The following is a 15303-nucleotide window of genomic DNA, read 5'->3' as shown; positions in this document are numbered from 1 at the left end:
TTTTTCTTTTTCTTTTTTGATGGAACCGGGGATTGAACTCAGGCCCTTGCTCTTGCCAGGCAAGCACTTATTCTACTGAGCCATCTCCCTGGCCCTTATTGCAGATCTTCTGAAAACTAAAGCTAACATATTTGCAGAACACTGAATGTCTTCCCCCTAATATCAGAAGAAGGCGAGAATATTTGTTTTCGCTGTTCTGCAGGCTCTGGGCCAGAAATGGTGAACCTTTTGGAGCTTTCAGTGACACAAACAGCCCACTGGGGACCTGTGCCACAGGTTGGTCTCCAGGGCTATAATGCTGCAAAATTATAGTAAAAAAGTAAAGGTATAGAGACTGGAAACTGTCATTCTCAGGCCACATAATTTTGCATATAAAAATTAAACTATAAAAATAACAAGAACAGCAGCAGTACACACCTACCTGAAGTCAAAAACAAGTTTGGGAGGCACAGGTCCCAAGATTTAAAACCATGATTTTATTTCTAGAGAACAGCAAATATGATGAACAACCATTTTGTATCTGTATATTCAAAATAGTTATGATAGGTATACAGCTACATTCTCTTAATTCAATGAATAGGTTTGTTCTAATAGTGTTTGTGGACAGAATATCATATCTGCATCTTGTACAATAAATAACCATTAAGACAACAATATGCAATGTATTAAGTATTGAAACTGTCCTAGTAATCAGGTTTGAAACTGTCTCATTGCTATTTCTCAATAAAATTATTTTTTAAAAAAGAGAACAAATATGAATTAAAAATAAATTTACCAAGATAATTCTGTTCATAATAGTATTAATACGAATAAAATATCTGGACATAAATTTAATAGAATTGGAGACGGGCTGTGGTGGTGCGTGCCTGTAATCCCAGCACTTGGGAGGCTGAAAACAGGAGAATCACTACAAATTGAATCTATGTAGTAAGACCCTATAGGCCCTATCCTAAATACAGAAAGAAAAAAATTATAAAAAGAAAAAGAAATATAATAGAATCCTAAAACCCGGAAGCTGAAAAAACATTACTGGGAAAATTGAAGATGATCTAAAAATATATATATGCACCATATTAATAAGTTAGGGATATTATAATCTGAAAAAGTCTGCCTAGGGGCCAGGGATATAGCTCAGCAGTATAGGTGCCTGCCTAGCAAGCACAAGGTCCTGAATTTGATCCCTGGTACTGCAAAAGAAAAGAGAAAGTCTGTCTAAATATATGTGCAGACTTAACACTAATCCTATCAATGCTATCCCTATTGAACACATCATTCCAGACAGTTTTGAAATTCCCATGCTAACTCTAATATATATGGTATGCAAAGGGCCTAGAAATAGAATAAAGTTGAATGGCATATCATATACATACACAGGTTGAAGAACAAATACAAGCTTTGGCACAAGTACTTCAATAATATCTATAACACTATAGTAAGCAAGACTAATACTGCTGACAAGGATAAATATATACATGAATGGAACAGACTAGAGATCAGAAGTAAAACCCTTACACTTTATAGTGAACTGTTTTTCAGCAGACATAAAGACAACTCAGTGAGGAAAGTAACAGTCTTTTCAACAAATGATACTAGGACAACTGGAACTCAACTACAAACAAGCAAAAAAGGATCCAGACTCTTGCCTTATACCATATAAAAAAATTAACTCAAACATGTATCACAGTCCTAAAAATTTAACAGATAAAACTATAAAATTTCTGGATGATAGAAGAAATATTACATACATTAGGCCAGTGATAGCAACCTTTTTAGAGTTTTCTCTTTTTTTAATTTTTTTTTTTTCATGTGTTTGGTACAGGGTCTCCCTACACAGTTCAGACTCATAGTAATTCTCCTGGATCAGCCTCCCCAGTGCTGGGATTACAGGCGTGCACCTCCACTCCTGGTTTCAGTGGCTGGTTCAGTGCACCTAGGGCCCAGGGGACAGCATGGTATGCAGTACTGGGGATGTAATTGGGGTCCTTGTGCTTGCCCAGCAAGTGCTTAGACCGCTGAGCTATCTCCCCAGCCCTTTTCAGAGTTTTCAGTGATAAACAGTCAGCTGTGGCACATATCCCCTAAGTTTGCCACCACTGGATTAGACAAGCATTTCATAGATCATACCCAAAGTATAAACCTGTAAGAGAAAATATTTTTGAATTAGACTGCTTAATTTTTATTCTGCAAACAACACCAACAAGAGAATTAAAAGACTAAAGACAGAAAATATTTACAGATTAGGGTTGATATTCAGAATATTAAAAAGAAAAAATACAGGGGGCACAGAGATGGCTCGGTATAATAAGCGCTTCCCTGGCAAGTGCAAGGGCCTGAGTTCAATTCCTGGTTCTGCAAAAAAAAAGAAAAAAGAAAAAATACAAAGAAAATGACCCAATTCAAAAAGATATGCATAAGCATTTTACAAGAGAAGGGACACGAATGGCTAATAAGTGCACAGAAAGGTGTTCAAAATTATGAGATATTGAAATGCAAATTCAAAATACCATGAGATACTTCTACACATCCACCAAAATTGCTGTAGTCCAAGAAACTAACAAAACCAGGTCTTGGAATGATGTGGAGAAATGGAGACCTTCAGGTATTGCTGGTAGAAATATAAAATGCTGTAGTAATATTTAAAACATATACAGTAACTTTTAAAAACATGCTGACAGATTCTTATAAATATAACTTATTAGCATAAAATTCTGCACATGGCCATTGATATATTCATACCAATATTATTCATAATAGCCAAAAATTGCTAACAGCCCAAATATCTAATAAATAACCACCAGGGGGTAAAAAGTTCTATACAACAGAACACTACTTAACAATAAAAAGAATGAATTACTTAGATATGGAATAATAGGTATGATTCTCAAAATCATTATCCTAAATAAAAGAATGAAGAAATAAAAATACAGCCTTTACATAAAATTTCCAAGAAGGCAAAATCTATGGAGGTGAAATATGTATCAGCTGTAGCTGGGGCTAGACATATGGGTTGACCGTGAACAGGCATCAAGGAACTTTTTAGGGTGAGAGAGTTCTAAATTGATATTGATGATGGCTCACAGCTGTATAATTTTCTCAAAATCATTTAACTACAGTTATGATGGATGAATTTTATGGGATGTAAATTATAACTCACTAAAGCTGTGAAACAAGGTAAGGGAAGGATATAATGAAGCACTTGTCCAGTCTGTCCTACAAACACCGTAATTCTGGGTAAAATTGTTAAGAAAAATATCTTTCTAAAAAAAATTTACCTAGTAAACTCAAAACAATAACAATACTATAAAAACAGTAATCCTATAACAGCTTGTGAAAAGCTGTCTCTCAGTGGACGCTACAGCTGCTGGCTGAGGAGGAGTTTACACTCCCTCAGGCTGACGCCACCGGGAGCCAAATGATCCATCTCGGCATCTCTAAAGACAATCTGACATTTTCTGCCACTTGATATGGGGCAATAAGTACACAGCACCAACTATCAAGGGTTCTTGCTAAATAACAAAATAAAATGACTTAATCTAATCAAAATTTTAGGTCTAACTACCACTTGCAATACAAGTGGTAAACAAGCAAAACAAAACTTGAAGGACACAATCAGCCAAACCTTTGATTTTTTTTTTTTTCACAAAGTCATAGCATTAAAAAAAAAAAGTATAGGATGGTATTATAGAGAAAAGAAACTGAGATAAATAACCACATATATAAAGTACGAGCCCCACCTTGCCTGGATCCTTCCCTTTTTTGCAATTAGAACATGTTCATTAATCTGCGCGTTGGGTTACATTATGACATCTTCATCCATGCATATAACATAATTTGATTCCGTCTACTGTTATTTCCTTTTCCTACCCTACCACTGGTCCTCTTTCTAACAGTCTCCCTTCTACTTTGATGGCATCTTTTTACCTTAGATTCTAAATACTGGAAAAAACACTTGTCTCTCTGAAGCTGGCTTATTTCACTTAACATGATGAGCTCTAGTTCCTTGATTCTGATTTTAAGAAGCCAATTATAAAAAGATATTTTGCATACAACTGAAGAACTCTGAATAATAACTGTTTAATTTTAATAAGAAACATAATTTTGTTAGATGTGATACAAGCATAGTAGTTATAAAGCTTCTGTCTTAAGGATATTGACATAAAATTTTCCCAACAATTTTTAAATGGCCAGGTGAATATATTAGCAAAAGGTCTTTCTTGAAGCTAGGTGATAGCTATATGGGCTTCATGCCACTCCCTCCAATTCCAGTGAATTTTATAAATTAGAATAGATTGGGGGGGGAAGAAAGATTATAAGGCAGGAAGGGGTAAGAAGCAAAAGAAAAAATAACCCAAAGCTCAAAGCAAGTCTGGTATAAGAACTGAAGTCTAAATAAAGCCAAGTATTTGAAAGTATTATTTAAGCAGAGAGCAAAAATGAAGTAGAAAGTGATCAGGGGGCTACTTCACATGGAGCTAGCATGTCTGAGATCCTAGGTTGGATCCCTAGCATAGCAGAGATATTGAAAATGAATAATTTCAGAAGTATATCACAAAAGTAGAACAGTAAGTAATTATACAGACCCAACAGAAAAACTGAAGTAGAAAATCAAAGAAGAAAATTGCAAATTAATAATAGCCACTAAGTATTCTTAGAGCGGTAAAACTTCAAATCAAATAGGAAGAAAAGCATTATTTTTAACAAAGAATTTCAAAATCAGTAGAATGCTATTATTTTTCTAAGATATACATTTTTTCAGATAATGAACAGGATGTTTAGGAAATATGAAAATCTATACACCCGCTGACACCAAACTGTCACTGTTGACGCACGCCAGGAAGCATGCCCTAGAGAAGTCCCTAAACCGTAACTCTGCGAAGGTACACTATGGCCTAGCCCATTTTCTTCCCATAGTCAGATCCCAGCAGGATGCCAGACTGCATGTTCCTTTTGCATTTCTACAGTTCCAGTGGGATGAGGAGCGGGGCTCTAGTGCAGGACACAGCTGCTGACAAGGATAGCCAATGCTCTCTGCTTTTTGGACCACAGTTATATATGAGACTAATCCTGAAATCCTAATTATAAGGACAAATCCCCAGTGCTTGAGTAACTTTTTCAAGAACATACTTTTACATAGCTGTCCTCACACATAGTTATATTATTTTCTATTCTTAGTACTGTATTTTACAGAATTTAATTGTATCTACAACGTTGAAATAATTTATTAACATAATGAATGCAATAAAAAATTCCAAGGCATCTGTATTTTAAGCAACCATCATTCTGATGTTTTTATTGCTCATTTGCTTGATTTGCAGTTCACTTAAAGATGTTAAACATGTTTAGTTAAAAGGTTAAAGATGTTTGCTGCACAAACTTCCAGCCAATAATAATGCTCTACCTTATATCACAAATAATCCATTCTGCTTTGACCAATAAAAAGTTTAGATAACTCTTCCTTTCTTTTAAATAGAAAATAAAATATAACGAGACATAATTCTTGGCCCCTCTGCAGCAAATAAATTCATTACTTTTACAAAACTATTAAATTCTACAAAAGTGTAGAAACAGTCCCAGACCAAGATTTTTTAAATTCTATGGAGCCTTTTAAGCTTTTCTTTAAACCCAGAGGCGTAAAGAACATAAGGACAGAAATTCTAAAATATCTTAAGATCAATAATGTAAAAGTTACTTGTGCTAATATTGTCTGGACATTATTTCATGCCTATCTATTGTACTGAGTAACTACCATGAAGATGATAATGTGCAATGTATTAATTATCATTACTCTATTAGCCTGATTTGAAAACTTTTATTTCTGTTTTTCTTCTTGTCTTTAAAATAAAGGAAAAGAAAGAAGTTAAAACTTACATTCAAGTTGTGCAACCACGTCTCCAGGGTCTACTGCTTCAGGGAACACCTAGTGGGGAGCAGACAGGGAGAATTAAGGGTGGGGAAATCCACTCCTTTCCCAACCAAGGAAACCTGTGATGTCAGTGAGAACATGCCATTTCTTTCTGCTAGTCATGATTACTAAGACAAAATGAATCAATAAATTTTACAGCTGGCTCTGCCCCCTTTGCAGACTTCATCTGCACGCTCTCTTCCCTTTCTTACCAAGACCATCTCAGCTTGGTGGTGCTCCTCAGGGTCAGCAAGCCTACTCCCAACCAGCAGTCTGTACGTTTGCTATACCTCTGCTTAGAATGCTTTTCCTTTAAGGCAACAGTGATGGGAATCTTTTAGAGACCAAGTGCCAAACTGAAACCTAAAAGTCAATTATTGCAAAGTACCAACACTGAAATTAAACCTAAATGCTAAGGTTTTAGTTTACAAAAACCAATTCATCATTAACAATTGTTGTCCTAAAGGAGAAACAACACAAGCACCAGAGGTTCTCCACCACCCGCTTTAGTTGTTTAGATTGCTGATACAATCTCATAAATTAGATTGTTTCAATGTTATTACCTGCTCTGACCACTCTTTAAAACAGATAATCCTCCTCAGCCCCTTCTTTTCATGTACTCATTAATCTCCAAGAGGGGAGGAATTTGCATAGTTTACTATCTATCCTCAGGCCTAGAACAGCCAATGGGAAAAAAACAGGTACTGGTATTTGTGCAGAGGAGTCTTCCTCCACAAAGAAGGGCGAGAGAGGGAGGGGAAAGAAGAAAGGAAAAAAGAAGGGAGGGAGGGAGGAAAACAATTAGTAGTTATCAAAAGCAACAGTTTTAGGGAAAATAAAGCTAAGAGACTTAAATATCACAAGATAGTCAAAAGTAAAACATGACAAATTCTTACTATGATTTCTTTATTTTTTGTGAAAATTATTGTTCAGAATTCAAAATGGGTAAGTTTTACTACATAAAGCCCACTAATATGATTTTATAAAAAGTTAATCCATTCAGGATAAAAACATAACTATTCTTTGATAACATAATATATATGCATTTTCAAACTTCCAGATTCAATACACAACTTTCCTTTTGAATTAAATCAAAGTACAGAGTTAGCAATAATTTCTATCATAAGATTTCAGTAAAATATGAGAACTATTTTGATTTTTGTTTTCATACTTCCTCTAATTTTCTTTCTTCTTTCTTTCTTTCCTTTCTTTTTGGGGGGAGTACTGGGAATTCAACCTACAACCTCACACTGGCCAGGCGGGCACTGTGCCACAGAACTATATCCCTGATTCTTGGTCTATATTTGAACACACCTTTTCAAACACCATTCTGGCATTGAAGACCAGTGGAAAAGTGGCTGGGACACATTGTGTCTTTTTGTATTGGCCAAACACACAGATGCTAAGATAGATGTCCTCCTTGTCTTTCAGCACCACTCCTGGACAAGTTACCTGAAAGAAATTGAACAAATAGATATAACTGCTAGATAGAGCTGATAAAATGACATCATTTTAGTAATTACTATTTTACATAAAATAGTAGTCTGTTAACCTAATAAAAATACTCAAAAATAAAAAAATATTCTAGTATTTACAGAGTCAAATGAATGCCTTTACAGTTTCCATCCCCCTGAGAAATCTGTAATTTTCCATTTGGTTATTTTTGTGTCACACTTAAAGCTCCAAATGCTGGCTCCTGGGATAGACACAAATAGTTTTAAACAATCAGCCTAAGGCTCCCACTTTATAGTGAGTGCTGACATAAAGTTATTCAATGTCATTTAATCTCAAAGGATTAGTACTCAGCAAAACTAAAACAGTATACTAGGGGACAAAAAAATGCTGATGAAAAACATATATCTGATCTCAATTACCTTAAATAGTAATCCACAGATACCCTCATTAAAAGCAGTATGTTAACTTTCAAGGATAGTGAATTGGAAGTTTCTAACCCAGTACAGTAATTTTAAAATATTAAATTGCATTTAATCATCATTATAAATTTTTTGAGACAGAATCTTGTTTTGTAGTTGGGCTTTAACTCACTATGTAGTCCAGGAGGGCCTCAGGCCCACCACAATCCTCCTGTCTCAGCTTCCTGACTGTTAGGATTACAGTCATGTACCACTATGCCTGGCTTATCATTATAATAGACAGAAAATATGGAGTTCCTCAATAATACATAGTACAATCTCTTCAGTCCCTGTCATATTCAATTGCTAATAATCAAATACACCCTTAACAGGATATTAGAAGTTCTCCAATATTTGAGTCTATTGTAACAGTATTACCAACAACTCAACTCTACTAGTATATCCAATATCCAATGAGTACTTTTATTCTTTCGGCACAAACATTACTTGCTCATGAGTGTAACTGGATCCCAGAGTTGCAGGTACAAAATGAAATGACAATGCTAAACCACAAAGGGCAAAGTGGGTGTAATTATTGTAATAAAACAGAGGTAAAGCAATGATCAGAATGACCTGGCTTACAGAGTTAACTAACTAGTTATAGTGTTCCCAGAAGTGAAAAAGATAGGAAGCTTACTAAATTTTTATGAAATGAACAAAAAAATTTACCCAAAATCAAGGTAATGGAGAACCACAGCACCACAACCAATTCCCAATCTTAAGCCAGTTTATAGATTCAGACCCACTGAATGAAGAGGAGGTTGGGTTCATATCAGGACACTAGCAAAAATCATTCCATCAGTCTTTCTCCCATCATCCCCCAAAAGGACTTAGAGTCTTTTACCACAATAACCATACCTTGGAGAAAAGGACATGATCAGAAATTTAGGGGACTACCGGGCATTGGTTTGAACTAATGCTGACTCCAGAAGACCCAAAACATCACTGTGGTCCTCTAGGAAGACTAGGGGGCCTATGGAGGTCATGTGCTCAATGAAGTGTTAGCCAAGGTCCAATTCATAGTGGGCCACTAGGTCCCTAAATCTATCTTGTAGTCATTTCCTATTATGATTTAGATCAACAACATCCTTCCAACAGTATCATATGTACAAAGATGGGGCTTCAGGAATATGGTTTTGGGGTTACTATAGCTGACTTGGTGTTGGGAAGTGGGACTGGCTAGAGATGGTACACTGGAGATATGTCCTAGAAGTGTGTACAATATTATTGTCACTGACTCCTTCCTTGTTTGCTTCCTGGCCATCATGACATGAGCAGCTTTCCTGTGACAGATCTTTCCACCATGTTCTACCTTGCAGCCAACAGATCATGAACTGAAAATATGAGCTAAAATAAACCTCTCATCCTTTAAGCTGTGTGTACAGGACATCATGTCTCAGTGATGAAGGAAGTAACTAAGTAATTTTCTTAGTTCCAGAAAACATAATTGGGATAGAAATACTTTGGACTTGGCACAACCTCTAAATGGTTCCCTAAACATCAGAGTGAGGGCTATTATGGTGGTAAAGGCCAAATGGAGCCCATAGGAATTGCCTCTACTTGACAAAATAATAAATCAAAAGTATGCCTCAAGGCACTACAGAGATTAGACACACGAAAGATGCAGTTTCTACCACATCTCCACTTAACTCTATTTGACCTGTGTAGAAGATACATGGATCTTGGAGAGTGAAGGTGGATTAAAGTAAGATTAATCAAGTGGTGACTCCATTTGTTGTGGCTACAACAGATGTGGTTTCCTTGCTTGAACAGATTAACACATCCCCTGATAGCTGCAATATAGTTAATGATTTGGCAAATGCCTTTTTCTCCATACCTCACAAGAAGCAATTTGCTTTTAGCTGCCAAGGTCAGCAATGCAACTTCACTGTCTTCCCTCAGGGGTATGTCCTACCTCCAGTCCTATATCATAACTTATTTCACAAGAATCTTGATCACCTTTCTCTTCCATGAGGTACCACACTGGTCTGCTACATTTATGACATTCTGCAGATCAGACCAAGCAAGCACCAGGTATTAATCACTCTGGCCTTATTGAGAATGAATTTATGTGTCAGAGCAGGGAAATAAATACAACTAAAAGTCAAGGGTCCTCTACTTCTGTAAAATTTCCAGCAGTCCACCAGTATGGGACATGTGGAGATATCCTTTTTGTGGTGAACAATAAGTTGTTGCATCTGGCTCCTGCTATAACCAAAATAAAAAATAAATAAATAAAAAGGACAGAAACCCAGTGAGCCTATTTGAATTCTGATGGGAACATATTCCTTCCTTTGGTGTGTTACTCTGACCCACTTGCCAAGTGATTTGGAAAGCTAGTTTTGAGTAGATCCCAGAACAAGAAAAGACTGCAACAGGCCCAGATTGCTGTTCGGGCTGCTTTGCCCATTGGGCCATATGATCCAGCAGATCCAATGGAACTTGGATCAGCAGGAGGAGAGGAGGATGTTTGGAGTTTCTGACAGGCTCCCACAGGTGAATCACAGCAGAAGCTCTTGACATTTTAAAACAAGGCCCACCATCATCTCCTATCAACTATTCTCCCTTTGAAAACAGTTTCTGGCCTCCTAAAGAGTTTTAGTGGAAAATCAATACCTAACCCTGGGATATCAAGAAAACTGAGCCACCTATCATGAACTGTGTACTGTCTGACCTACTAAGTCACAGATGCAACAGTCCTTCATTAAATGGAAGTGGTTTGAGGAAAAGCCCACTTGGGCCCCCCTCCTGTCCCTCTCTCAGATAGGAGCTTTCTTTCTCTCAATAAATATATTCTGCTCATTAAAAAAAAATGGAAGTGGTATATATGAGATCAAACCCAACAAGGTGCTGAAGATACAAGTTACATCAAGCACTAGGTCAAATGACCATGCCCCTTACTCCTGCTACCTTGCCTTTTGTCCTGGCATGCACCTATGGCCTCATGGCAAGTACCCTATGAATGGAAACAGGAAAAGAAGGCTAGAACCTGAACCACAGATGGTTCTACATATTATGCAGCATGACTGAAAAGTACGCAGCTGGAGCACTATAGTTTCATTCTGGGACATTCCTTAAGGGAAATGGTGATGGAAAATATTCACAGTGGACAGAGCTCTGGGCTTCTGCTTGTACATTTTGCTTGGGAGGAAAAAATGACCAGATAAGTGAGTACATACCAATACATAAGGTCTGGCTGGATGATCAGAGAATTGGAAGAAAGATAAATGGAAAACTGGTAACAGGACATCTGCAGAAGAGGTATGTGGGTACAACTTTGAGAATATACTAAAACCTACTGAAATTATACACTTTTTAAAAGGGTATAGTTTATCCGATGTGAATTATATTTCAATTTTAAAAGATAGGAATATGAATAAATGTAAAATTATGAAAAACATACTGTGCAAAAAAAAAAAAAAAAAACCAAACATTATATTCCTGAGAAAGCTAGATTGGCTATCTTAATATACAAAGTAGACTTCAGAAAGAAAAAGATTGTCAATAATAAAATAGAACATTTGTGACTGATAAAAAAAATTTGACTAAGACATAACAAAATTAAATGTGTAAGTGCCTAATTTTTCAGTCTCAAATGAAGCAAAAAAACTGTTACTAAATTTAAATATTTCCCTCTCAGTAACTGATTTTATTTTTTATGTATTTAGTACAGAGTCTACAGGGTCTCACTACATAGATCGGACTCATAGTGATTGTCCTGTTTTCAGCCTTCCAAGTGCTGGGATTACAGGCACGTGCCACCATGTCCAGTTTCAATCTCTGTCTCAGCGCCCCAGGAGTGGGACTGGCGCGGCATGATGGGGATCGAACCCCGGCCAATGCACTCTACCTGAGCAGGCGCTTTAGTCCGCTGAGCTGTCTGGCAGACCCAGTAACTGATTTTAATAGCAGCCAGATAATCATAAAACGTGAAAAAGATGTAAACAACATTTAGTAATTTTACCTGATATTTACAATCATTCAGCAACAGAAAGATATGTGTACTATTTACAAATGTATATGAAAATACTAAGATAGGATAATACTGTTGGTCATGAAACAAGTCTCAATAAATATGAAAAGAATAAAATCATGCAAATTATACTATCTGCCCAAGATGGAATTAAACAAACTCAGTAAAAGGAAAGGATCCAGAAAAACACAACTATTTGGAAATTAAACAACACAATCCTAAAACATTCATGAGTCAAAGAAAAAATGGTAAGACAAATTGGAAAGTATTTCCAACTACATGAAAATTAAGGGTCTATCTATATAATGAGATATAATTAAATCCCATCTAAATGGGGCACACACTATGACAAAAAAATACAATGAATATGTACTTTAAAAAAAATTGCAGTAAAGGCCACACTGTATTGCATGTCCTCAAAATACTCCCCTGGTTTCAACACATATGTCCCATCATTCCTGACACTTTTTGAACCAGTTCTCAGTCTTTCTCAGTAGCTGTCTTCAGTTGCACCATGATAGCCTTGATGACCTGAATCAACTCAAGCTATGCACTTTCCATGGTCATTTTGACCTTCGGCAATAGCCACAAGTCGTATGGCGCCAGTTTCCATGATTAAGGTGGACAGGGACACATCATACTGATTTCACAAGCTTGCCTTTCCATTGGGCGGCATCTGGCAGCAGCATTCGCCGTTCCAGATGTGCTTCAGAAAGTGGTAAGAACATTGGGATCTAGATGAAGCCAGGGGAAATATTTTTAAGAGGATTAACGGCAAAGTCTCTATTATTGTAATTCTGATTTAAACACATACCATACTGCTTGGGTAGCCTTTATTACAGCATTAAATTTTAGAAACTTCCTTCAATTATTTTTTTTGCAGGAAGGCATTTGACCAATATAAGTCCTATTCATGATAAAGGCTCTCAGAAAACTAAGAACTGAAAGAAATGTCCTTAACTGTTAAAGAATAATTCTAAGAAAGCCTAAAGTACCCAACATACTTAAGGCAGAAAGACTGAATGCCTTGCCCCTGATATCAGCAAAAAGTTCAGGATTTTCACTCTCAATACTGTGTGTCACAATGTTCTCTAAGTTCTAGCTAGTGCAAAATGACAAGAGAAAGATGTATTGAAATTAAGAAGAAAAGCATATAGATTGAAAAGGCAAAAGTAAAACAGTATGTTGATGACATAATTGTATCCTATGACAAATGCTACTTATAATAAAGGTTAGTGAAGTCACAGAACATAAGATAAATGAACAAAATCAATTTTATTTCTACATATTAGCAATAACAATTACATAAAGGTTTTAAGTTCTATTTATAATAACATAAAAACATGAACTACTTGTTTACTGAAAGCATGTTTATACAGGTTTACTGAAAACTACAAACATCAATAAAAAAGATCTAAAAATAAGAGAAATTTATATGAGGTTAGGGACTGAAAGATTCAATATTGTTAAGATACCAATCCTCACAAAATTGAACTATAATCTCAATGTCAGGAAGGCACTAAGGAAACTAACAAAATTAATGTTGGAAAAATTCATTTCAAATAAAAATAAAGTAACTTGCACAATCAGAAAACAATTTTAGAATATTTAGAATCCTTTACCTAGTAAGGGAAAGGAAAAAAAAAACTATCACAAAGATGACAAAACATGAAATCACAAGAAATAAAAATTTAAAAAAGGATTTTTAGATGCTTTAAGAGAATGAGAATCTTGAAAAATGTCAATAAAAAATAAAAATTTAAATTAATAAGTAAATAAGAACTTAATAGTGATGACGTCTCCAAATCGAGATCAAAAACACAAATATTACACACATCTATGTGTATGTACACACACAAGAATTTAAGAAACATGGAAAATAGATAAAATTTCCTACATATATTTGATGTCGATGTCAGGAGAAAAGATAAGAGCAGAAACAATATTCAAAGATTCTATAACCAAGGATTTTTCAGAACTAAAGAAACCCATAAATTCTCAGATGGAAAATACACACTGGGTACAAAAAAAATGAATAAACAAATAAATCTCTAACTTTATACAAAACAGTACACTGAAATATACATCAAGGATAAAGTGAAAATACATAATCACAGTGAAAATTCTGGTATGTTTTCCTTAAAAATGGTAAATCATGTAGACAAAAATTTAATAAGGGATGTAAAGTATTTCAGAGCAAACAAGCTCAATGTGAGAAGACAGAACAAATGAGATTACATTATTTTCAAGAAAATAACAATAATAACAGTTGGATAAACCATAAATGAAATAAAAATAATCAGGATAATTCACATCTTATTCATAACTGTGATGGTTAACTTTATATATTAATTTGAGTTAAAGGATACTCCCCTGATAAGACATGATTGCTGAGTGTGTCTGTGAAGGTGTTTCACTAAGAGGTTACTAAATGGCTCACTAGACTGAGTGAAGATCTGCCCTTACCAGTGCGGACAGGCATCATCTAAACTGTTAGCAGATAAAATAGGATAGAACAAAAAGGCAGAAGGCAGCCTTGCTCTCTCTTTTTGAGCTAGGCCATTCAATTTACACCCTTGCAGAACAAAACTGCAAGTTCTCTGGGTTTCAGAATCTGAGACTTAAAACAACTGGCTTCACTGCGTGTCAGACTTTTGGACTCAAGACTAAACTACTACCAATTTTCCGGGTCCTCCAACCTACAGCATGCCATGAGAATACCCAGCCTCCATAATCATGTGTGCCAATTTTCCTAATAAATTCCTCTATGCAGCTATTTATCCCACTGGTTCTATTGCTCTGGATCCTTGCACATTACCCCAATGCAATTAATTAAATTAACTAAAATGCCACAATAGAAGACAGCATGCATATAACCAAAATGCCACAATAAAAGATAGTACGTGTGTGTTTGTGTGTGTGCGCTTGTGTGTGTGCATGTGTGCATGTGTACACATGGGAGGTGGAGTGGGAAGGCATTTATACATAACAAAAAATTCTGAGTGATATAGTGAATGCTCATATGCCTGCCTACCAGCTTAAGAAATAAAACATTACAGGGCCGGGGAGATAGCTCAGTAGAATAAGTACTTGCCTCGCAAGTGCAAGGTCCTGAGTTTAATCGCCAGTATCACAAACTAATAATAATAATAAACAATAATAATAATAAATAAAACATTACAGATAAAGATGAAGCTTCCTGTTCTTTCCTTCCTATAAACCCTGCTTTCTCTTCCTTTTGGCAATACTATTCTGTGCTTTGTATCACCCCTCAGCATTTCTCAATATTTTTCATTGTAATATCTGCATTAAATTACTTGATTATGTCCAAGTTCTGCTCAATTATCTGACATATTTTAAAATAAATGCTTCAAGAATAATTAAAACAGTATGTGACTGAAAAAAAACTATAATCACATCGACGAACACAAACAAAAACTCCTAAATAGAAAACTGGCCAGTGAAATTCAGTAAAAGAGAATAATTACATACCCTGACTTTCTTAAAAAAAAAAA

General features: G+C 35.6%; 1 protein-coding gene across 2 annotated transcripts in view; it reads right to left on the bottom strand.

The window, feature by feature from the left end:
- Spata6 (spermatogenesis associated 6) overlaps positions 1–15303 on the bottom strand; it is a 123003-nt gene that overhangs the window by 101265 nt on the left and 6435 nt on the right. For both annotated transcript variants that reach the window (XM_004639150.2, XM_012516475.2), the window contains exons 2-3: positions 7217–7354; positions 5869–5917 (exon numbers count right to left, since the gene is read on the bottom strand). In XM_004639150.2, the coding sequence (XP_004639207.1) occupies positions 5869–5917; positions 7217–7354 (187 nt within the window). The remainder of the gene's footprint in view (positions 1–5868; positions 5918–7216; positions 7355–15303) is intronic.

Source organism: Octodon degus, unplaced genomic scaffold (assembly GCF_000260255.1).
Source record: "Octodon degus isolate 3935 unplaced genomic scaffold, OctDeg1.0 scaffold00107, whole genome shotgun sequence".
Taxonomy (NCBI): domain Eukaryota; kingdom Metazoa; phylum Chordata; class Mammalia; order Rodentia; family Octodontidae; genus Octodon; species Octodon degus.
The sequence above is the reverse complement of the archived record's forward strand: the minus strand, read 5'-3'. Positions and strand labels throughout refer to the sequence as shown.